At 48.6% G+C, this 22,892-nt stretch overlaps 2 protein-coding genes across 5 annotated transcripts; both read right to left on the bottom strand.

Annotated features, from left to right (window-relative positions):
• Positions 1-203: 203 nt before the first annotated feature.
• HEATR9 (HEAT repeat containing 9) lies at positions 204-13,556 on the bottom strand. Of its 4 annotated transcripts, XM_047708832.1 has the most exons (15): positions 12,883-13,110; positions 11,804-11,853; positions 10,353-10,534; positions 9,973-10,099; positions 9,708-9,764; positions 9,460-9,516; positions 8,722-8,779; positions 8,224-8,354; positions 3,820-4,002; positions 3,319-3,411; positions 3,106-3,225; positions 1,928-2,001; positions 1,416-1,467; positions 910-996; positions 204-663 (listed from the first exon to the last, which is right to left on the bottom strand). In XM_047708832.1, the coding sequence occupies exons 1-15, from the start codon at positions 12,968-12,970 to the stop codon at positions 301-303; spliced, it is 1,722 nt and encodes a 573-aa protein (XP_047564788.1). In that variant the 5' UTR covers positions 12,971-13,110; the 3' UTR covers positions 204-300. The 4 variants fall into 4 exon arrangements, with proteins under 4 accessions (XP_047564788.1, XP_047564787.1, XP_047564790.1 ...); XM_047708831.1 differs by lacking the exon at positions 10,353-10,534 and having other exon boundaries at positions 12,883-13,556; XM_047708834.1 differs by lacking the exons at positions 9,973-10,099; positions 10,353-10,534.
• Positions 13,557-14,211: 655 nt separating this feature from the next.
• CCL5 (C-C motif chemokine ligand 5) lies at positions 14,212-20,648 on the bottom strand. The gene is made up of 3 exons (XM_047708835.1): positions 20,422-20,648; positions 18,900-19,011; positions 14,212-14,691 (listed from the first exon to the last, which is right to left on the bottom strand). The coding sequence occupies exons 1-3, from the start codon at positions 20,495-20,497 to the stop codon at positions 14,604-14,606; spliced, it is 276 nt and encodes a 91-aa protein (XP_047564791.1). The 5' UTR covers positions 20,498-20,648; the 3' UTR covers positions 14,212-14,603.
• Between the last annotated feature and the right edge of the window lie 2,244 nt (positions 20,649-22,892).

Raw genomic sequence — 22,892 nt, 5'->3', positions numbered from 1 at the left:
CCACTCTGGGCAGAGGCTCATTAAATTCTGGGCATAAACAAGGGCTTGATTTAGGGAGGCAGGTTGGCTACTGGAGCAGCTCTGTCTCTTTCCCTTTGTGAAAAGGACATGTGGCTGAGTGAATTAATACTCAACCAGGAGAGAGGAGACCTGAGTTTCTGTGCAGCCCCTGACAAGGACCAGCAGTAATAGGTAGAGTGACACTCATTTATTCATGCAAGATAGGTATAGATTGTTTTCTCAAGGGAGCCTGAGAAGCATCCTTGGGGAGAGAGTGGGGACTTGGTCCGAAGAACTGACCTATTGGGAGGTTTTAGCAAGGATCCGGAGCTGCTTCCTTATCCTTGGTACCCAGGGCCCTGTGGCTGGTGCCCTGTGTTTTGGTTTAGAGAAACAGGGTGGGAAGGCAGAGCCTTTCTGGGCACTCAACTTTTTCTGTTGGTCTGGTGTGGCTCTGGACTTCGCAATAAACAAGGGGTTCAGCTGTGCAAGTCGGAAGTCTTGGATAGTTAACTCTTCTGGGTTCTCAGGCTCTTTCCGAAACCTCGTAGGCCCTTCCTCCTCACTAGTCTTAAGTGCCTCATATTCACAGAGAATCTTGTTCTTCAGCTTGTTTTGGATCCAGGGATCAATTGAGGCCAAGAGAGTTAATGTTTCTTGAAGCTGCATTGAAACAAAGGTCCTGTGGCTGGCTCACTTCAGGCCAAGTTTGGGAGCGGAGGGGGCACCTCGGGGGGGGGGGGGTGCTCTGGCCACAGGCCACTCTGTCCCCAAGGAATGAAGTCAAGGGTTAGTGTGAGGCTCATTCCCCTTTCCTCCCTCCTGACAGACAACAAGTGGTGAGGATGGGTGGGAGAGGCCTTTAGAGGAGGGGTAGAGAAGCAGAAGAGGTGGGCGGGAATGCCTTACACTTTTCTTCACAGCCTGGCTCTTTTCTGTGTCTAGCATGTCCAGGAGCAAGTGGTACACTTGTGGGCTGTGGATCCCCAGGACGCCCTGGCAGAGGCGAATGAGAGTAACTAGGCAGCCTAGGAACATGCCCCATCAGTGCTCTTTTCCATTCTAGTCCCCTCTGATGACCCTGTGGCCTGGAGAGAAGGGGCACTATGGCTCCCCAGCCGGGGTACCCCATTCTTCCCCTTTTGCGGCCACTGCATTGGGTTCCAGTGCATACTGTTCACCAGGAAGAATCAAGACTATCTAAGCAACGCCTCTCATACCCATCTCCTGTCCTTTATTCCACCTACCTCTTGTCCTGAAAAAGAGGTTACTCCTGAATTCCTGGTAGGGCTGGATTTCTAAAATAAGCAAACCTCCCCAAACTTTATAGCCCTTTCTGCCCCCGAGTAATTGTGCTCCCGTGCCTGCTCCCCTGCCATCAACACATGTGGTCAGAGGAGCAGGGCTGTCCTTACCAAAGAGATGACTGCCTCCTGGCGTGCAGTGGCATTTGAGTTCATCAGTTGCCTGTGTAGAAGGGAATAAGTGTGTTTTCCAATTAGAGGGGAGGGGAGGAGGGCTGGTTGTTCCTTCTCGAAGCCCAGAATGAGTCAGGCCTAAGGCCAATGAGTGGTGCTAATTTTATTAATTGCTCCTTCTTGTTACTTGGGTCAGGAAGGGAGCTAAGAAGGGAAAGGCAGGAACTGCAATTTGCCAGGAGGCACTGAATGACAATTAGAACTCACATCTGTCCAGAACTCTACCTTTTACAGATCCCTTTCACATCCTCGTATTTTATAGGAACCCTGAGTGGTAGGTATTATCAGCCCCTTTTTACAGACAAAGAAAATCCCAGGGCTCAACGAGTGAGTTGGCCAGGGGCATGGGCAAGTGAGAAATAAGAATTAGGATCAGATTTTCAGCTCTCTCTGACCCTTTTCCAGAGCCTAGGATTTGGCTCCGGCAGCTCCCAGCCCAAGCCACTCACGCCTCCACCAAATTCATCATTGTAGGCTTCATCTTGAGCTCTTCCACAATTTCAGCCACAGCCTGCCTCATAGCCTGAAGGAGGATTAAGGTGGGACAACAGAGAAAAGGAATGCGGGAGTGTACCTTCAAGTGCTCACAAAGCTTTACCGAATGTTGACCTTGTGCTGCATGTGGTTCTTGCCTTGAACTCATCAGGTAGGGGAAGCAGACCAGTGAGTAGGCAGTCACACTATTGTCGTCTTACAACTGAACTAACTATAGAGTGAACATAAGAGATATCAGTCTGGGTACCAGCAAGATTTGCTGGAAGAAGTGATGCCTCAGCTGAATCCTGGAGGGTGAAAGACAGTTAACCAGCAGAGGGCTGGGAGCAGAGTGGTTTTTGGGCAGAGTGGAGGGCATGTACCAAAGCTTAAGAGGCAGGAGAGAGCACACAGAGGTTAGGGAACAGAAAATATTTGTTTGGCTAGGTGACCACACTGAGACTCTTCAAAGTGGGGCACTCAGGTATTATACTGGGATAACAGGTATAAATGAGGACAGGATCATTTTAAGCTTAACTGGTACGTGGCCCTGAGCAGGAGTGGGGAGAGATGAAGCTAGAGAGGGAAGCAGGCCTTGAAGGGCAATGTAAGCCTTCCTGAGGGCATTGGGGAATTACTGAAAAGTATCATGCAGAGGTGAGACACAATCTGATGTACATTTCAGAAAAATGTCTTTAGAAGTTCTGTGGCTGGTTCTGTAACAAGGTACAATAAAGATGAAAGCAAAGGAGCACAGCGGAAGGCAGGGTTCATTCTTTTGGAGGTGGTTTGGGAAAGGTTCCCATAGGAGGCGTTTGGACTGGCCTTGCGGGAGCCTTGCGGGAGCTATGTTACTGTGACAGGCAGGAGGCGGAGGGAGGAGTGAATAAATAGCACGAGGCAGTTTTTCACCTCAGAGGGAGGGAGGGATGACTTGGCACTTTTCACTGAGAGAACTGCCTGAGCAAAGGCAAGGTGGCTTGAAAACATGGGCCCCATTAGGGGAATGGGAACAGGGAGTGCATTAGTGCCTTAGAATGAATATGATACTTTGTGGGGCAGTGTGGTGGGAGCCAAGCCAGCAGAGGTCTTCAGAGAAGGGAAAGGAGGCGGGTTTGGGCTGTCTGGGTTTGGGAACTTTGGTCTCACTTACAAGGAAAGGTTCATTATACGTCTTCCTCCAGAGCAGGTTAAATGTGAATCCCTCCAGCCCTTGCGCCTGGATCTTTTCCAGCCCAACGGTCTGGAGCATCTGGGTGGCTTCAAAGCGGTGCTGAGGGTAGGTGGAAGGATAGACTCTCTTCCTCATCCCTCACCCCGTGCTAGTGCTGGAGAAGAAAGGGTCCTCGGCAGTCTGAGAGCTTACCTCGAGGACAGGAGAATAGCACAGCTGGTCTAGGATGGCCCTGGTGACTGTGGCCGTGTGTACGTGCATCATCTTGACCAGCATCCTGAGTGCCTGTGGGGGGCAGGCAATGTAGGTTGGGGTGTACAGGGCCAAGAGGTATCTGGACAGCCAGGGAAGCTTGAGGGCTGAGCCTAAAACTCATGGGGAACAGATGGGGTCCATTCTCCTCCCTCTTTGCCTTTTGAGTGAGAAAATAAGTTCATGTATGCACATACGTGCACATTTATAAATGAATACTGATACAAATTAAATATATACAGACACATGTACACCTACGTCTGTGTGACCCCATACTCGTGCATATACATATTCACAGACACACAGAGGGCCCCACAAATGCCCCCCACTGAAGCTTCATTTCTCTGGTTGAGTAGGACGAGGTCCAGGCTGTACCAAAGTCAGCACCAGCCTCTGGTTCCCCCGCGCTCCCCAGGGAGCCCAGCCTCCTGCCCCTCACACCTTCATCTGCTGCGTTTTAGACCCTTGGCTCAGGCAGTGCAGCAAGAACTCCTGGGCTGTGCTGCTGCAGGGCCTTAGGAAACCCAAGCACAGGGCCGCCTCCACAGCTGCTTCGTTCGATGACTGACTTATCAGCATCTGCAACACAGGTACCAACTTCTCTTCATCCCCGACTTGAGTTCTCTGAGGCAGACAAGGAGTGAAATGGGCAGGGGGACTATGTTTTCAGCCGGCCTTTGTTAAGAGGGCCATTCACTGCCGCCTTCAGAGCACAGTCCCTCCTCCTCATGTCCTCAGGTTATTTCACCCACTTCCCCTTATTTGTGCTGCCCGCCACTTGCTCCTAGGGCGTATCCCCTCGTTTCTCTAGGACTTTATCTTGTGGATGGATGAGTGTCGCTCTCCTCAACACTTCTGCTGCCTTAATTCCTGACATTTAAAAAAATACACGTCACTGGGCGCATGGGTGGCTCAGTGGGTTAAGCCTCTGCCTTCAGCTCAGGTCATGGTCCCAGGGTCCTGGGATCGAGCCCCACATCGGGCTCTCTGCTCAGCGGGCAGCCTGCTTCCTCCTCTCTCTCTGCCTGCCTCTCTGTCTACTTGTGATCTCTGTCTGTCAAATAAATAAATAAAATCTTAAAAAAAAATACACGTCATTGATCCTACTCCTGTTCTCCATTAGTCTTGTTCTTGTCCTCCATTCTATGTCAGCCATTAGTTTTCACAGGTTTTTATCATTATCCGTGACTGTGACTTCTCCATGATCTCCATTTCATGGACCCCACTCTCTAACCATCACCTCCTATCTTTCCAACTCACCTGCCGTCGCCATTAATTGTTGGACTCTGCAAGGATTAAGAGTCCACGGAGCACCTTTTCATTGCTCCTCATTTTCTTCCTTCTCTACCCAGCTTAAACTCCGTGATCACCTGCTTGCCTCACTCCTTTACCTCCTCTTGCTTCATTGTAGTCAACCCTCCACTTACTCTGTGCCTGCACTTCCTGGAGAAAAGCACACAGTCCTGATAACTGATCTTGCTTTAAGTGTGTGAACAGAAACCGCATGTAGACTCTTAGTGCTACTAGTAACCATACTGTTATTCCCTGGGCAATTCTTTTTCCCACCCTCCTGATTCACACCCTGTCCTCTGGAACCTCCAACACTTAATTCCTCCTCCATTCTTAACTCTCAGCTGATGATCTTGCTTCCTGCTTCACTGAGCAAATACAAGCAACTGGAAGAGAAGTTCCAGAGGCACCGACTACCATTTTTGTCCAACACCTGCACCCATATATAGTTCTTCCCTCCACTTATGACTACAGACTCTGACCGTCTGTCTAAAGTCAGTCTTTCCACTTGTATGTTAGGGCTTATCTCTTCTCACCTAATCACAACTCTTTCTTCAAAGTTATCATTTTTTAAATTACTGGACCATAGAAACATGCCATTATTTTTCTTTTTTTTTCCCCTAAAATCCACCCCTGGTGCCAGCTACACCCCTTGCCAGCAAAACTTGAAAAGTTGTCCATCCTTGCCATCTCTAATTTCTTTCCTCCTGTTCACTCTTAAACTCCTCCTGTCAGACCTACAACCCCATGACCCCACCAAAATTGTTAAGATAATCAAGGATTCCTGCACTGTTAATCTATGCGTCAGTTCTTAGTCCTTACATTATTTGAAGTGGTTGATTTGATTCCTTTCCTTGACATATGTTCTTCACTTGATTTTCAGAATTCCATACTCTTGGGTTGTCTTCCTACCTAATGGTCAGCTGTCATTATTTTTTTATTTTTTTAAAAAGATTTTATTTATCCATTTGACAGAGAGAGATCACAAGTAGGCAGAGAGGCAGGCAGAGAGAGAGGGGGAAGCAGGCTCCCTGCTGAACAGAGAGCCCAATGCGGGGCTCGATCCCAGGACCCCAAGACCATAACCCGAGCTGAAGGCAGAGGCTTTAACCCACTGAGCTACCCAGGTCCCCCCAGTATAAATTATTTCTTAAGTCTCAGTTTTATTCTTTTCAATTTCTTAACTGGGTATATCCCTTCTCTCTGTTTCAGACAAGGGCTTACCAGTATCAATTCTAGCTGTATCTTTAGGGCAACTGTAGTGAAGGGGTACAATCTTGATTCATGCAGCTGTGCCACTGGGACACAGCACTGAAGAAAGAATATGTCTGCCTTTCTCTTCTTTCTGCTCAGACCCTCTTCATTGTATCCCTGACACATACCAGTCTGCTTCTAACAACCGTCTCCTTGAGCTCTTAATATTCGATGCCCCAAGACTTCATACTTGGTCCTTAGTGATCTCATCTAATTGAATGATTTTAAAATGCTGTGTATATGCCAACAACTCATAAATTCCTTTCTCTGGTTCAGACTTATAAACTCGAAATTGTCCATACAACTCTACCTGCTGTCTCCCTTGGAGGTCCAGTAGATGTCTCAAACATAACTTGTCCAAGCCTGGACTTCTGCTATTACCTCCAAACCTGTTCTGCTTTCAAGAACATCTTAGTTGGCTTCATCCTTCTTTCCTCATTGTCTTTTGTAGTGGCTTCAACCTGTCAAGAGTTTTACTAATCCCACTGCAACCACCGTGGTCCATGCCACCATTATATCTCCCCAGGATTGCTTCAGTAGCCCCTAATTGGTCTTTCTGCTTCTACCTGATGCCCTTAACCCCCACCTCCCATCTTTTCTCAGCAAAGGAAACCTTTTGAAATATAAGTTAGATTATGTCACTGCTTTGCTCCTTACTTCATGCAGTACTTCAAGTCCAGGTACTTGAAGTCATCCAGAAAGCAATGATATAGTAATGATCTAGTCTAGTAGATCTTAGTCAATCTAGATTGAGTCTCCTGTTAACTACTTTGACCTTCCTTCATTTTCTACTACTTTCTCTATTTCCACTCCACTGCAGCCACACTGGCCTGCATGCTCCTGCCTTAGAGCCTTTACACTGATTGGCCCTTCTGCCGGGAATCCCTTCTCTCAGATATCTGCAAGGCTAACACCTTCACCTTTTTCATGTCTTTGCTCAAGCCTTCCCTCCCTTCTGTGTTTAAAACTGCAGGGGCGCCTGGGTGGCTCGGTGGGTTAAAGCCTCTGCCTTCGGCTCGGGTCGTGATCCCGGGGTCCTGGGATCGAGCCCCGCATCGGGCTCTCTCCTCAGCGGGAAGCCTGCTTCTCCCTCTCTCTCTCTGCCTGCCTCTCTGCCTGCTTGTGATTTCTGTCTGTCAGATGGATAGATGGAATCTTTAAAAAAAAAACAAAACTGCAGCCTAGTCCCATCCCCATTTGGCATTCCTGATCATCCTCACCCTGCTACCTAATTTTTCCACTGTACCTGTCATCTCTAACATACCATATAATTAAGTTTTCTGGTTATTATATGTCTCCCCAACAGGAAAGTAAACTCCACAAGAGCAGGGGATCTTAGTCTTTTGGGTTCCCTGGTGTATCTTAAGGGTCTGGGACAGTGCCTGGCATGTGACAGCTGTTTAATACATATTTGTTGAGTAAATGGATGAATGAGGACTTCTATTTCACATGGAGCAGTGATGGGGTCCAAGTAAGGGGACCCTAAAGGGGAAAAAATCTGAGTAGTGTCGCAGACTCTCTTGATCCCTTCCCCCCCCTTTTTTTTTTTTAAAGATTTTATTTATTTATTTGACAGACAGAGATCACAAGTAGGCAGAGAGGCAGGCAGAGAGAGAGGGGAAGCAGGCTCCCCGCTGAGCAGGGAGTCTGATGTGGGGCTCGATCCTAGGACCCTGGGATCATGACCTGAGTGGAAGGCAGAGGCTTTAACCCACTGAGCCACCCAGGCACCCCTCCCTTTCCCCTCTTGAGAGAGATTTTTTCTTTAGTAGGTTATTTTAAGGATGATAATGGTTACCATTTAAAAAGCACAGGCATTGAACGAGGGGCTTTACGTACATTATCTCATTTAATCTCCTCAACAATGCTATAATTACTATCCATTTCATTTGTTAAATGTTCTTGAGTTGAAAAATAGTTAACATAGTGTTGTATTCGTATAGTATAGTTGTATTAGTATAGTATAGTTAATATACAGTTAATATACAGTATTCAGTTTCAATTTAGTGATTTAGCAGTTCTGTATATTACTCACTGCTCATCATGATGAGTGTGACTCTCTCCATTTTGGAAATGAATGAACTGCGGCTCCGAAAGCCGGCTTCTCAGGGGTTGTGTGACTCCTCCGTGGCCATGCCAGTGCTTCTATTCAGGGAAGCTGTTCCACAGGGAACTCCACAAGGACAGTGTCTTCTCCCATCAAGGCTAGGAGCTAGGTTACCTTCTCCCTGACCTAATGCAGCCAGCACCATCAATTACCTTGTCCTACCTGCCCTAGTTACTGACTCTCCTCCCAATCACCTTGTCTTTGGGGACAGCAGCCCAGGAGTTCAGAGCCGCTCGTAGCCCTGTCAGAGAATCCATCATTCGCCCCTCATTTTTTCCCTTCAGCTGTGTGATGAGAACCTGGATCACGTGCTGCTGCAGGCAACCTGGACAAGGGAGGGTCCTCAGGTCAGGGCAGAGCCTCAGGGATATTCCTCTCTGCCAGGATCCATTTGACTCCACTGTGCCCTAAAGACAGAAGTTCTGTGTACTGGATCCTGAGGTGTTGCCTGTTCTCCCAGGACACTAGTGAAACTGGCTGAGCGTGGCTGCAGTTCTAGGGTCCAACCCCTCCCTCCTAATCTCTTTCCCTTTCACCCCACTTTCCTCTCTCTGCCCACAGTACTGAGGCGAGTTCCCAGATCCTGCCAAATGCTAGGTAGAAGTGGGTATCCTTACCCAAAGGGGAAAGGGGCTACACTGCTTCCTTTTTCACTTTCCCCCACTCCCCTCCCAGAGAGGGGACATACTCACCCAGCATGGCCAGGCTTCGACAGGCCTCATACTTCACTTTCTCTGGACCAGTATGGGCCTGATTTAAGAGGCAGGTAGTGGAGATATGCCGTATGGTGATGGAATGTCAGAGCATTAAGAATCATCTCAGCTTAACTTTTCATTTACCAGTGAGGAAACCGAGGTCTAGAGAGTGACCTGTCTATGCTCAAACACAGGACAGTAGGCAGGATGATGCAATGGAAGGAAAACAACTCGGGAGTAAGACTTCTGTTCAGATCCCTATCTCGTCTCTAGTAGCCACGTGACCTTGGGCAAGTCACTTGGCTCAATTTCAGAGTTTCCATTTTATCATTAGAAAAAATGCAGATACCTCTGCCTTTTCCTAATCTGTAATATTTAAATGAGAATATGGATAAAAACGCATGTTCCCCATTATAAATTGGCCTATAAGCACAGGGCATTGATTCGGTTAAGGTAGAGAATGAACTCAGTCCCAGTTCTTTTCTCCTTTTTAATTGAGGGTCTTTTCTGTTAGACAGAGGGGACCTGCAGATTCCCCTAGCCCCACCAAGCTGCCCTTCAAGGAAGCCAAGGGCATGAGATGGGGCACGCTTTCCACAGGCAGCTCTCTCCTCACTGTAGCTGACCCAGCATCCTTGCACCCTGGTGAGCCTTGTCTGTGCCCCTGTGCCCAGGCTCAGCATACCTCAGACCCTGTTTCCTCCTCTCATGTGCTCCATGCAGCCCCAGACTCACCACCTGCCATAGTGCCTCCATGACAAGCTTGTCACTGACGCCCAGGCGTCCCAGAGCCTGCAAGAACAGGGGTGGAAGAAAGGGAAGAGAGCTCAGACACCACCCCCATCAGTTACATCCTCTGGACACGGCTGGAGTTTTGTCTTAGAATACTGTCTCCCCACCCGCCCCCCCTAAGCATCTTTCTACTTCCCAGCTCAACCAACTCCTACCTGTGGCCATGTTCCACCACCCTTGCCACTTCTCACCTGTGCTGCATAGAACTGCTCCTGCTCTCTGGGAGATTCCAGGCTTTTTGTGAGTTCCTGCCCACCCAAGGGAGCCAGGAGAGAGGAAGAAAGGGATTAATGTAGTTGCAGAACTTCAAACGGAGAGGAGCTCATCCAATCCCTTTTCCTTTCCTCCCTCCATTTTGTAGGCAGGGACTGAGGGCTGAAGGATAATGTGAGCCCAAGGTAAGGGCACCCACAGAAAGGGAGTCTCCCCATTCTCCCTCCCACTGTGGTCCCTGACCTTTAATCTTTGCCACTTCAGGGAGTTCCCAGTAGGGTCCGAGGGCTTGGATCCTGCCTGAGATTTTACAGTCAGCTTGCTCATAGGGAGATGGAATTTTTGGATGGGCGTGCCCTCTTTGAGTTGCCTGTGTGACAAATTGCATAGGCCAGCCTTGGTCCCCTTGTTTCCTCCTTCACACTTCACAGACTTTCCTCTGCCCTTGGTCCTCAGCCCAGCTCAGAGATGGGAGGAAGACAGATGCTCCTCCTCCTACCCCAGGCTCCTCTCTGGGATCTGTAAGCTGATTTGTCCCGCCCCTTATCCCACTCCTTCCTTCTCCTTCCTCTCTTTCCTAGAAGGTATGAAGGGTCTGGGGAATAGGGAGGGGCAAAGCACACCTAGAGTGATCTCTCATTTTCCGCAACATTTTCTGGGCTTCCCGTTCCTGTCGCTGATCATACAGAGTGTGCCAGTGTGTGTAGATCTCAGGCTTCTTGAAGTAGCAATAAGGCACTGAATGTGGCTTGCTCGGGTGCTGCCTCCAGCACTCTGGACTGGGGGGAAACTCTTCCTTTGGCATCTGAGGGGGTGGGAATGGCAGAGCAGGGGCAGAGGATATTCCTCAGCCAGGAAAAGGACCAGGATAAAACGGGACTAGGTGAGAGGGACGCCCTTTAGTCTCTCATCTCAGCTAGAGTCAGAGACCTCCTATCCATTGTGTGACTTGGGCAAGTGACTTCACCCACCAAAATCTCAGTCTTCTCATCTGCAGAATGGAGCTAATAATCCTTGTTCTTTCTGTACCCCTTGTTGCATAGAACAAATGAGTAAAAGGTTGTGGAGCCCTTGTTGATCTGTAAACCAATCTGAGCACACCCTTTGGCTATTTGAGGAACTCAAAGCACTTTGAAAAGGCCATCTGGGCAAGGAGATGAAAAGGCAAAGGGTGAGGGAGATGTGGAATGAAGAGGGGGGAAAGACAGGCTACTGCCCCTTCATTCAGGCGTGCAGCAGATACTTAGGGAGTACCTACTGAGTGCCAACCCCTGTGCTAGGTGCTGGGGAGGCAGTCATCATCCCTGCCTTCGTGGAACTTAATAGTTTACTTGGAAAAGCAGAATTTCCTTAACCTCTCTTAAACGGTCGTGAAACTGCAGCTCTGATTGTAGTGGAGGGCGGTGGGTGGCTCAGGGGACTTTCTCTGTGCAGATATGGCTAGAATTCACTCCTGTCTCTTCTCCAGCCTTTGTCAGAGTCAGTTCTCTGAGCAACAAGCAAGAGGGGCTTCAGCCAGTGGTTTCCAGTGTGGTGATTGAGAAGCTCATAGTCAAGGTTGTCAGGTGGCTGCCATGACTTCAGAAAGTGGAGTGCAGACTCAGAATGAGAAGGGTTGTCAGATTTAGTGAAAACAAAGCAAATTAAAAAAAAAAAAACAGGATGTCCAGGTAAATTCAGATTTTAGGTATTGGATACGATATTTGGGACATATTTATACAAAAACATTATTTATCTGAAATTTCAAATTTAGTTGGGGACCCAGTATTCTGTCTGGCAAATCTATGAGGATCCCTGCGTCAATGAATAAAAATGACTCCTTTTTAAGCACTGCCTGCATAGCCTGAGCCTTACAGATAGTATCTCATAGCAACTCCACAAATGGAACCTGTGACCGAGGAAGATCCTGCGGCTCAGGGAGGGGAAGTGACTCGTCCAAGGTCACACAGGAATTGGCAGCAGCCCCAGCAATGAGTGTAAGTGTTCTGTGACCTGGCCTTAAAGGAAAGGGGCAGTTTGCTGCTCCTCCCACTTCAACAAAGCTCCCCCGGGGGGCAAAAGTTAGAGGTCTTACCTGGTAGCAGGACAAGGGCAGGTGAACAGGAGCCATGACTTTTCTGAGTTCTGTGGTACAAATGGTGGGCTAAGAATCATCCATTCAGGCATTCATTTATTCAGCATTTAGTGAATGGTGCATGTTAGAATTATTTGGGGGAACTTTTAACCTGCCTTGGCCCTACATCAGACTAATTGAATCTGATGTTCTGGGGATAGAGCCTAGGCCTTTCAGAAAGCTCCCCAGATGATTCTAATGTGCAGCTGATGGTGAAAACCAGTGGTCTTGTTCAGTGGTTCTCAGACTTGAGTGTGCTGTAGAATCACCTGGAGAGCTTCTTTTTTTTTTTTTAATTTTTTATTTTTTCAGCATAACAGTATTCATTATTTTTGCACCACACCCAGTGCTCCATGCAATCAGTGCCCTCTACAATACCCACCACCTGGTGCCCCCAACCTCCCACCCCCCACCCCTTCAAAATTCTCAGATCGTTTTTCAGAGTCCATAGTCTGGAGAGCTTCTTAAAACCAATTTCTGGCACTCATTCTGAGTAAAGTCAGTAGCTCTATGGTAGGGGCTGGGGATTTGGAAGATACTGATACTGCTTGTCCTGGGACCCCACTTTGAGAACCATGGATCTAGCTGGTGAGACAGAATTGTTTACTAGTGATTAACAAAGGGAGACAAATGTGAGGTTAGAGGCACAGGTGGTACAGATGAGGCCCCTAACCTGCCTGGGAAGATCAGGGAAGGTTCCCCAGAGGCTCAGTTTAATCCACCTGGGGATTAGCCCGATAGATGGGGGGGAAGAGCCTTAGGCACAGGGAAAACTTCTTCCAAAGACTGGGAGGTGGGGAGTTGGGTAGAGAACAGGGTGCACATGTGGGAACAGAAGCTGGGAAGACAGATGTCCCATCTTTGAGGGTCCTGGAGCTTCCCTTGAAGGCCATGGGGAGCCACCAAGTGCCCAGTGGCCTGCCCTCACCCTTCCTGTGGATTTGCTGAACTCACCAGACCCCTATCTTGGGAGAAGGAGACAGGGAGCTTTTCTTTTCAGGCCGCACCCCTGACTCTGTTCCTGTCTATTCCAGCCTCACCTTTGGTCCTTTCTGGGTATTCCAGCCATGGGTACTTGAACATCGACCTGGAGATAGCAAAGATATCAGCTGATTTTTCGTAGGCCATACTCCTCTTCTCCTGGTGGGACCACAGGGAACCCAGGCAATACAAGGCTGTTGGGAGTGTGGGGCCACAGCGGGGGGAGACCTGTCCTCTGTGGGACAAGAGGGACTGGTGAGGGGCTGGGACTTCTGTGGGTAGAAGCTTCCAAGTGTTGAGCAACCAGATCTCCTAGGTAAATAGAAGACTCCGGTTCCATTCTTGAGCCCCACCCCCATCAGGTCCCACCCCTGGAGTCTCCAGCCTGTGGCCTTGAGCTAGTCACTTGACCTCTGAGAGCTTCAGTTTCTTCATCTGAAAAGTGGGAAAGTCATGCCTGTCTGGGAGCCAGAGGGACGGTGGCAAGGCAAGGCACATCAGCCCATGGGAAGGGCACAGGTGGTTCTTAGGATTAGTCATCAGGAAAATGGCAGGAGTGGGGAAGTCCCGTTTATACACATATCTCCCTCTTTAGGAGCAAGAGACTGAGCTCTTCTCTATGTGGTGAGGAGCTGCCTTCCATCTCTCCTACTTTTGCATATGCTGTGCCCTCTACCTGCCGGCCTTTCCTACCTGCTAAACTCTTTCTCCAATCTTTCAAACTTCATTTAAAAGTTATCTCATCTCTGATGTCTCTTTTCTCCCCCAGGCACCCTGTCTCACCCCCTTCAGTGGTGTCACCACCCGCCCCCGCCCCCCCCGCCCCCCCCCGCCCCCCCCCCCCCCCCCCCCCCCCCCCCGCCAACTCCTACTCCCAACGTGACCACAGTCTTTTGAACAGTTGCTTCCTTTCGGTATTAATCATAAGTTTAATATGCCTGAAGTTAAAGATTGTGGCTTGTGGCTCATCTCTCATTCTCCCCTCCAACCTCCTATGCCTGGCCTAGTGCCTGGCACACAGCAGTGAGCTCGCTGTGGCAAGAAAACCTGGGCCGTCAGGCCATCAGACTCAACATCACCAGTAAACCAATACATACCCTGATGTGCTGCCCTGAGAAACACAGTGTCACCCTGTGGTGTCCCCGCCAGAAATGTTTAACCTGAGTCGAATTATGAGGAAAACAACCAGCCAGATCCAAACTAGGGAACATTCTATAAAGATTTGATCTGAACTCCTAATAAAATACTTGAAGACACACACACACACACAGCGTCTGCTAAAGAACGCTTAAAAGACAGGACAGTTAAATTCGATATGTAGCTAATTACTTAATGCTTGTGAGGAAGGAGGGTTCCTGAGGAGGCAAACAAACCAGGAGCCAGCTTGGTAACTGCATGGAGAATTTTAATGGGAAGCTGATTTCTCACATTGTGCCAGTCAGCGCTTCCCAGCGAGGGGCTGAGAGAGGAGCTGTGGCCACAGGACTTTACCGAAGGAGCCCAGTTTTCCTCCTTTCTTCGCCTCCCGAGGTAGGCTGACTTCCTTTCTGATTGCAGAGCTAGGACCAACTAGTCGAGGGGCTTCGGGTACACAAGGCAGAGCCTCAGGAGCCCTTGGGAGCTTTAGGTGGAGGAGGCTTTTATAGCTGGGTGAGGGGATCTGTGCCCTCCCAGGGGGAAGTGGGAGTAGGGGTTTGGGAGGAGTTTCCCAAGCTGGTTAGGACAAGAACAAGAAGCACTAGGGAAGTTTGCATGAGTTCAGGTTGAGATGCCCTCCATCCTAACTCATCTCCAAAGAGTTGATGTGGTCCCGCACCCATTTCTTCTGTGGGTTGGCACACACTTGGCGTTGCTTCCGGGTGACAAAGCTGTGGGAGAAGAGGAAAGGATGAGACCTGGTCAGCACTCGGACAGCCATTTTTGGGAATGAGGTGGACTGAGCCACAAAGGGACGATGATGATGGTACTGGGATGGGGCAACCTCGGAGCTCTGTATGGCTTGATTTGTAGCTTTTAAGGAAAGGATATTTCCTCTTCTGTTGGGTTGTAGGGCTCCAAGCTAAAAGCAGATCTGTGTGTATTTTAACTCCCACACAAACCCGTGCAGCCTGAAGAGGTAAGGGCATGCAGAGCCTGAGGAGTCCAGGGTTGAGCTGGTCAACTACTAGCTTTTTCTCAATTTCAGACCCTGTGCCAGGTGCTCAAGATGTGAGAAAAAGAGGTGTCTTCTAGGAACGGAGTCATGGTTGAATAGGTGAGAGATAAGAAGTGCTAAAAAGACCAAACATGCGATTGGGCTCTAGATAACGCAGTAGACACCCGGGATACACTCAACAAATGAATACATCTAAGTGTGTGTATGTGTGGATGACATGACCCTGAGTCTTGATTTCATTATTCATGCGTGGATTCACCCTGGCAAATCACTTAGGGCCTCCGAATCTATTTGTTTGCCTCTGAAATATAGATAGAAATAATTCCTACTTTGCACTGTTCTTGTGAGACTCACAATGAGATAGTATTGTGGACTTCTGGAAAATACCACGCATGTATTGGAATGTTGTGGGATTCTTCTTTAGGAGGGATCAGAGGAACATAACACCAAAGGTCCTGGTGCTGGGCATGAGCACTCAGAGAGGTCAGTGGCCCCGAGGTATAGCCATGGTCAAAGCACTTCTGCCAATTACCGGGCTGGCATGCGGAGGCCTCTGGGAGGTCGAGGTCTTATCTCCACAGGTGTTGATGGCAAGGTTGGAGGTATAAAAGCCTGCGGGGCTCAGTTCAGCTGCCTGCCCCACCTGTCTGCTGGGAGACCCTTTCTATCTAGGTGAGACTGTAGGCCTAGAGCAGTGCTGTCCGTTAACACATTACTTTGCGGCCAGGCCTGTCTACTTGGACCTTTCTCCTTTTGTCTTCTTTAGGATGTTTTCAGGCACCTTAACAGCCCAGATGTTTTCAGACAAAGTGAAGACTTATGTCGTCTGGTGACCATGAGGCTTTCTTGGTTTCTTCTAAAGTTCTATCCTGGATAGTGTTTGTGCTCCAGGAAGCTACCTTCCCTTTTCTGAGACTCTGAGCCTCTTGGCCATCTCTCTTCCTTCCGTTCTAGTGTGCAGAGGAGAGAAAGGGAGCAGGAGTATGCTGGGCTCTCATGCCTCCTAGTGTTAGTTTGCTTATTTGGGGTTGGCGAGGGAGCTTCAGACCAAGCCCCTGCCCTTGTTCAAGCCACGAGTCAGACAGGAAATCCTACAGACTTGCTATCCTCTCTTCTCGGCCCCCTCAGCCTGTGGCCAGGAAATCAAAAGGGCGGGAAGCAAGTATCTGGGTTGAGGGTTTCTCAGGCCTCCATTTCTTCCTGAAGAATGTGAGACTGAGGAACCCTTCCTGGTTAAGCTTCTCTCCCTACCCCTATTTTGGGGACCCCCTATGTGCCTGACTTCCCTCCTGCCTCTCTTCCTGCCTGTTCTCTTGGGAGCAGCCTCCTTGGCCTGCCCCTTGAGCGCTGGTGTTCTCAGAATTGCTGCCCTTTTCTGTGTATTTCTCCCGAGTCTCTGGCCCTTGGTCTGGCACAGGGCAGGCGCCTAATAGGTGTTTATCGAGTGAGTTAGTGAATGAACTGCTTTCGCTCAAGTTTTACCTGTCACTTCTGTGTGTATAACAGCACATTTGGAGAAGGAGGAGGAGAAGTTAACACTTATCAGGCTGTATGCTAAGATATATTCCAACTTCATGTTTCATTTCCTTGTTCTCCCTTTGACTCCATTTCACAGATGGAGAAATGGAGGCTCAGAGGGGTTAGCTGCTTGTTGGCTCCGAGCTCCTGCAGCTGCCAACAGGCACAGCTGGGATTCTAACCTAGGCTGACTAGCTCTGGAGCCAGCACTCACCAAGACTCTGCTAAAGATTGCCACTCTCGTCTCAGGAGACCCTTTCCTCCTATCAAAGAATGTCCTATCTCCAGCCTCTTCTCATGCTCCCTGCTGGACATCGTTGCAGGGTTTTTGTGCTGGTGCTTGGGCTCTCTCCTCTTTCAACAGCTCTTCCTTGAGACTTGGGGAAGAGGGGAGTCCGTACTTCTCCAGCCGTCTGGGTAGAAACCTAAGTATCCCTTAACCCCCTCTCGTCCTTGTTCCTGACCTCCCTCACCTCCTCACCTGCCAGGGCTTGCTGACTCCTCCTGTGATGGTTTCCTACCCTGTCTCTCCTTCCCTTCCCCTTCAGGTCCTGTTGAGCCTCAATACCACTCACTTGGGTAACCGTAACAGCCTCTTAACTGAACCTGACTTTCTAGGCTTTCCCCGTGCCAGCTCCTCTCACTCGCTCTAACACTTTTGCATCCTCGTGTGGACACTCGAGACCCTCCTTGCTTTTCTACATGGGAACACTGCCTCAACCAAAGGATAGTCCTGGCAGCATTCGCTTGGCCTAATGTCCCTGGTCCCTTGGGCTTTTCTTGAACACCTGTTGCAGCAATGGTTCCCTCACCTCTGAGGCTGGATGTGCTCCCTCTCTCCTTTTGTAATGTTTCTTTGTGTAAGGGTTGCTCTAGTCGTTTTTTTTTTTTTTTAAGATTTTATTTATTTATTTGACAGACGGAGATCACAAGTAGGCAGAGAGGCAGGCAGAGAGAGAGGAGAAAGCAGGCTCCCCGCGGAGCAGAGAGCCCAATGTGGGGTTCGATCCCAGGACCCTGGGATCATGACCTGAACCGAAAGCAGAGGCTTTAATCCACTGAGCCACCCAGGTGCCCCTGCTCTAGTCGTTTTGTATTTGCCTTTTCCTTGTATCAGACTGTGAGTCCAATAGGGCAGGGATGGTGGTTTATTCATCTCTATCTGCCCGTAACAGGTACTCAAATAAGACTTTTTTTCTTTTGTAAAATACTTACTTTCAGAGATAAAATGGGTAGTTAAGTAATAAGTAGTTAAGATAAAAGTTAAAATTACCATTCTCCTTTGAAGGACTCACCAGAATGAAAGCCAATTCTGAATACCTATAGCTTTGCAAGTGTCCCAGGAATTTTTGGATTAAAAAAAAACTTTGTGGAATGCCTGGGTGGCTCTGTCAGTTAAGCGTCTGCCTTTGGCTCAGGTCATGATCCCAGGGTTCTGGGATTGAGCCCTGCATTGGACTCCCTGCTTAGTGGGGATCCTGCTTCTCCCTCTCCCTGCCATTCCCCCTGCTTGTGCTCTTTCTCTTTCTCTTTCTCTCCCTCTCCACAAATCTTAAAAAAAAAAAAGACCTTGCCATTAGATAGGAAACTTCATGATTACCCCCATTTTCACTTTTTAAGTCTCTATCTTAAATTTCTTAAGCAATTATCGCTGTTGACCTTTCTGTAGTAGAAAGAGGAGGCTCTAAGAATAGGCTCTGTCCCTACTGTGCAACTCACCAAACCTCTCTGGGTCTCAGATTCATTATCTAAAACGTGGAGAGAGTTACACATACCTGTAAGGGTTGTTGTGCTGAAATTTAGATATAAGTAAGGCATTTGATAGAGTGTAGGCACTTTCTAGGTAGTAGACTGTTAATTTTTTCAAATGCATTAGTTTGCAAATTTAAAAGAATCTCCTGTCATTGTTTCCTCACCAATTGATAATTTTCTTTTAAATACACTTGGCTGTATCTAGGGCCCTGAGCTCTCCTCCTTAGATCTGCTGAGGTTATAGGTGGATTCAGTAGGGTGTGGGATATGGGGGAATGTGGGGTTCTTAACTGGAAAGAGATGATTGTGTCGATCTTTTCTCCATGCAGGGGAATTGTAGGTCATATTACAGTGAAAGTCATACTCATAAAGATCAGAGACCTGACCCAGTCCGTCAGAGTGGGGAGAACAGCCCCGGGAACTGCTTGTCTAATTTTCTATGTGATAGTGGGTGGTGGGGGGATCTGAAGTTACAGAGGGGGGAACTATGGCTACCTGAGCAGCTGGAAGATGGATAGGAGTGGATAGGGTACCCTCTTAGAGGGCTCCTGGGGGGACTGGCTCTGGGATAAAAAGTGTCCCTTACTCAACGCCCCCCCCCCCCCCCCCCCCGCCCTCCAACCCTCCAGGGTCCACAGGTCTAGAACTCACACGACCGCTGGCATGGAGCACTTGCTGCTGGTGTAGAAATACTCCTGGATGTGGGTGAAGGGCAGTCGGCGGGAGATGTAGGCAAAGCAGCAGGGGGTGGTGTCCGAGGCATCTGGGAGGAGAAAGCAAGGAGACACCTGTATTCATTGCCATTACTCACGGGGTACTGTGCTGGGTACATTATCTTGGATAAGTGGACTGTTATCTTCCTTTGGCTGAAACTGAAGCTCAGAGAGGTAAAGTCACTTGGCCATGGAAACACAGTAACAGAGTGGGGGATTCTAAAAGAGGGCTGAGAAGATCTCTGCAACCCATCATCTAATCCTTGAGCCTTACTTGTATCTTTCTACACCATAACCTTTTGCTTTTGGTTCTATGGATATGCCAGGCTTCCTCCTAGCTCGTCTTGGGCCCTTTGCCCTTATTCTTGCCCACCTGGGATCCTGGATGGATTCAGAACTTTGTTTCTTTGAGACCTATGGTGGGTTGGGAGGAGGCTTCCAAAACTCAGATTCCATGGCTCAGCCTCAACCCCTAAGGGGGATCAACCCCCTGAGGATGTGTATTGCATCCTGGGAGCAAGGCATCCTGGCTGAGACATGGTAAGAAGGGCTCTGAACAGAGAAGGAGGACTTTTTGTTGGTCATTTAATTCAGGATGACACTGGAAAGTATCCGCTGCCACTTCCCAGTAGAGTAGGAATGTTTAAAAGCCAGATAGAACTTTGAACACCAGTTTCCCCACTTCCTAGCTGTGTGACCTCAGGCAAGTTACTTGACTTCTCTGGGCCCCTGTTTCTCCATCTGAAAGTCAAGCTCAGCCTGGTGGCAAGTATTAGATGACATGGTACATGCAGAGCAGTCAGCATAATACTTGATCCATTCAAGGCTTTAAAAAAAATCCTCTCCCAGGGTGCCTGGGTGACTCAGTTGCTTAGGTGTCCCACTCTTGATTTCAGCTCAGGTCATGATCTTGAGGTGGTGGGATTGAGCTCTGTGTCAGACTCTTTGCTCAGTAAGAGTCTGCTGGAGACTTTCTCTTTTCCTCTCTCTTGGCCCCTCCCCACCACTCTCTCCCTCCCTCCCTCTCAAATATATCTTAAAAAAATAAAAAGTTAAAATCCTCTCCCAAGCCCCACTTTTTCCATCTATGAAATGGGTAGAATAAGACTGTCCCAACCTTAGAGGTTTCTTAGAAACACTGCTGGTGATAGGCATGAGTTAGCTGTGTTTCGAGGTCCGTCTAGGCTGCCTCTGCCTGCTAACATCCCCAGCATCGGTCCACACTCACTCCCTGAAAGGCTTGGGTGTAGATCCTGAGGACAGAAAAATTGAGCAGAGAGGGTCCCTGCCATGAAGTGGCTTTGAGATCTCTTGGGACAGCTGGACATCTACGCAAAGCAATATATAGGAATGTAAATTATCAGGTTCAGACAGCATAAATGCTGCAGCTGAAAGGAGGGCAAAGTCTGGGCCAGTGTGAGGGTCTGGCTCCAGGCTGCAGTGGTCGGGACCTGACTTACATGGGGAGGCAGAGGCAGGAGCGCAGAAGGCGGCAGTGGCAAGGAGGACTGCAAAGGTAGCTGCGGAGACCTTCATGGTACCTGCGGGTGGAGGCTGTGTGAGAGCCACCGGCTGTCTCAGGAACCTCTGTGGGAATCTTCTGAAGCTGAGGCTGGCCCTTTTATAGAGTCAGGCCAGTAGAAGGGGCGCCCCCCCAAGGGGAGTTTCCAAAACAGCAGCCACGTACTGCTTGGTATCATAAGTGAAATTGCAGAAAACGGAAAAGAAAACTGAAATAGGTTCCGGAAATTTGAGTCTCTCTTTCTCTCTCTCCTCCTCACCGCCTCTGATCCAGAGTGAGCTCATCTGTTCCTTCTTTGCCGTCCAGAAGAGCTAATACAAGCACGGGTGGTGGAAAACCTCTTCCTCTGATGGCATCTTCAGCTTCCTCTTTTGGGGCAAGGGTGCTTATCAGAGGTCCAGAGGCTGCTTCCCTGGGGGTGGTGGGGGCAGTTAGGATGGATTAGAAATAAACTGAGTGTTTATTTGGTCGCTTTCAACCACATGCGTTACAGATCTGTATTTCCCCTCTCATCAACGGAAGGGGGGATTCTCTGACATCTAGCCCCCAAAGGAGGTGAGAACACCCACCCTAGAGTGCCAGCCACTATTCTAAAGATCTTACAGGTCGGCTCATGTACTATTATTATGCTCATTTTCCCCATTTTACAGATGAAGAAATTCAGCAATTGCTGAGATCCCATCTCATTTCTAAGATCTTGGATACAAAAGTTACAGAATTTGAAAGCTGCAGAGGACCCTAGGGATCATTTCTCCCATGTTCTTCAATTGCAGAGGAGGAAACTGAGGCCCAGAGAGTAGAAATGACTTGCTAAGAACACACAGCAAATGAACAGTGGAATCAGAATCCGCTTCAGTGCCCTGTCTACTCAGTATTACCTACCATGAAAATGCTCATGGTTGAGGACATCTTGAACTGAACCCATGTGGTGGTCTTGATTCGAGACAAGGTCCCTACTCCATTCCAAAGACTTGGGTTCAGTAAATCTTCATCCATTCCCTTTTTTTTTTTTTTTTTTTTAAGATTATCGTTTATTTTTGAGAGAGCGAGCATGAGCTGGAGGAGCAAAGGGAGAACCAGACTTCCCCCAGATCAGGGAGCCTGGAGCAGGACTCGATCCGAGGACCTGAGATCATGACCTGAGCTGAAGGCCGACGCTTAACCGACTGAGCTACCCAGGCGCCCTCTTCATCCATTCCTATTTGGATACTTCAGAATACTGACAGTTTTGCCTGGGCTGGGCTGAGGTTGACATCTGAATTATCTAAGAGAAAATTGTCTAGCAACAGTGGCAAGAGCAAACAAATTAAAAAAAATGTAACTTTCAAAAAATATAATCTTATACCAAGAACGTTTTCTTGCTAACTCTTGTGACCTATGTAACTTGGGGTCTGAGGGTGACTGAATCACCCAGACTGGGAAGACCTTATCTCATTTCTCCTCACGGTGACTTTGAGGAAGGGTGGTTATTCTCATTTCATAGAAAAGGTCAGTAAGGTCCTCAGGGTGACATGGCTGATCAGTGGGATTGCACCGGTGCTTCTGATGACCAGGCTCAAGCCTTTTCCACTGAGTCACCTCAGTCAGGCAGTTAACGGTGTTACTGCATCCTGTCTAGGTGCCGGCTGCTGCCCTAAGCCTGTCCTAGGAAGCCTCTCCTCCCCGCCTCGTGACTCATTCACCCATTTACAATAGAAACGCAGTTTTGAAAGCCATGGCCATTTCATTTAAATAAACACATGGCAGGCACTTTTGAAACCATCTGTCCACACAGTAATGGTTTGCCTACTTTAACTGTTTCCCTCACACAGTCCCCCAAGTTACTAAACGTGTGGGAGGCCGTGTACCTGGTGGTCAAGAGCAGGGGCTTTGGTGTTTTCCCCATTTATTAGACAGCCTTTCGCCAGGTACTTAATCTCTCTGGCTTCGGTTCCCTCATCTCTAATGCAGTGGTAATAATAATGCCCCTCCCACAGCTGTTGAGACAGTTAAGTTCCTATAAAAGTGTTCGTGTGTAAAGCTCTTAGTACCATGCCTGATGCGTGTTAGGTACTTAATAACGTTAGTGATCATTATCATGTTATTATAATGGCAGTCCCTTTAGGGATATTCTATACTTTAGGCTTTTCAGCCATCTAGATCAGACTCCCAGTTAACATGGGTTAGTGAGCTGTGTCACAAAAGTGTTGGTTTTAAGCAGGTGGGTTGGTTAGGCGTAGGTTAAGTGACTTGCTGAGGTCGCATAGTCTGCGGTGGTAGAACTTGACATTGAACCCAAGTCTGTCTGGGTTTATAGACTTTCTACCACCCTGCATTGTTTCTAGAGAAATCCTGAAGCTTCCTAAGGTTCAGGTTTTCCATGTGAGCTCTATTTCTGTTTCCTTTCTCTGATCTCAGTTTCCCTCTTTG

Source organism: Lutra lutra, chromosome 16, assembly GCF_902655055.1.
Source record: "Lutra lutra chromosome 16, mLutLut1.2, whole genome shotgun sequence".
NCBI classification, from domain to species: domain Eukaryota; kingdom Metazoa; phylum Chordata; class Mammalia; order Carnivora; family Mustelidae; genus Lutra; species Lutra lutra.
The sequence above is the reverse complement of the archived record's forward strand: the minus strand, read 5'-3'. Positions and strand labels throughout refer to the sequence as shown.

Bases quoted from the DNA above. Each gene is read 5' to 3' on its own strand.
- CCL5 (XM_047708835.1), bottom strand. From the start codon at position 20,497: ATGAAGGTCTCCGCAGCTACCTTTGCAGTCCTCCTTGCCACTGCCGCC. The intron at 19,012-20,421 runs GTAAGTCAGGTC...TTCTCCTCCCAG, and splicing joins TCCTGCCTCTGCCTCCCCAT to ATGCCTCGGACACCACCCCC. The intron at 14,692-18,899 runs GTGAGTTCTAGA...CTTCTCCCACAG, and splicing joins TGCTCCATGCCAGCGGTCGT to CTTTGTCACCCGGAAGCAAC.
- HEATR9 (XM_047708831.1), bottom strand. From the start codon at position 13,182: ATGGGGGTGGGGCTCAAGAATGGAACCGGAGTCTTCTATTTACCTAGG. The intron at 3,412-3,819 runs GTGTGAGGGGCA...TGCCCCCCACAG, and splicing joins CTAAAACGCAGCAGATGAAG to GCACTCAGGATGCTGGTCAA. The intron at 664-909 runs GTAAGGCATTCC...GTTTCAATGCAG, and splicing joins GCCAGGCTGTGAAGAAAAGT to CTTCAAGAAACATTAACTCT.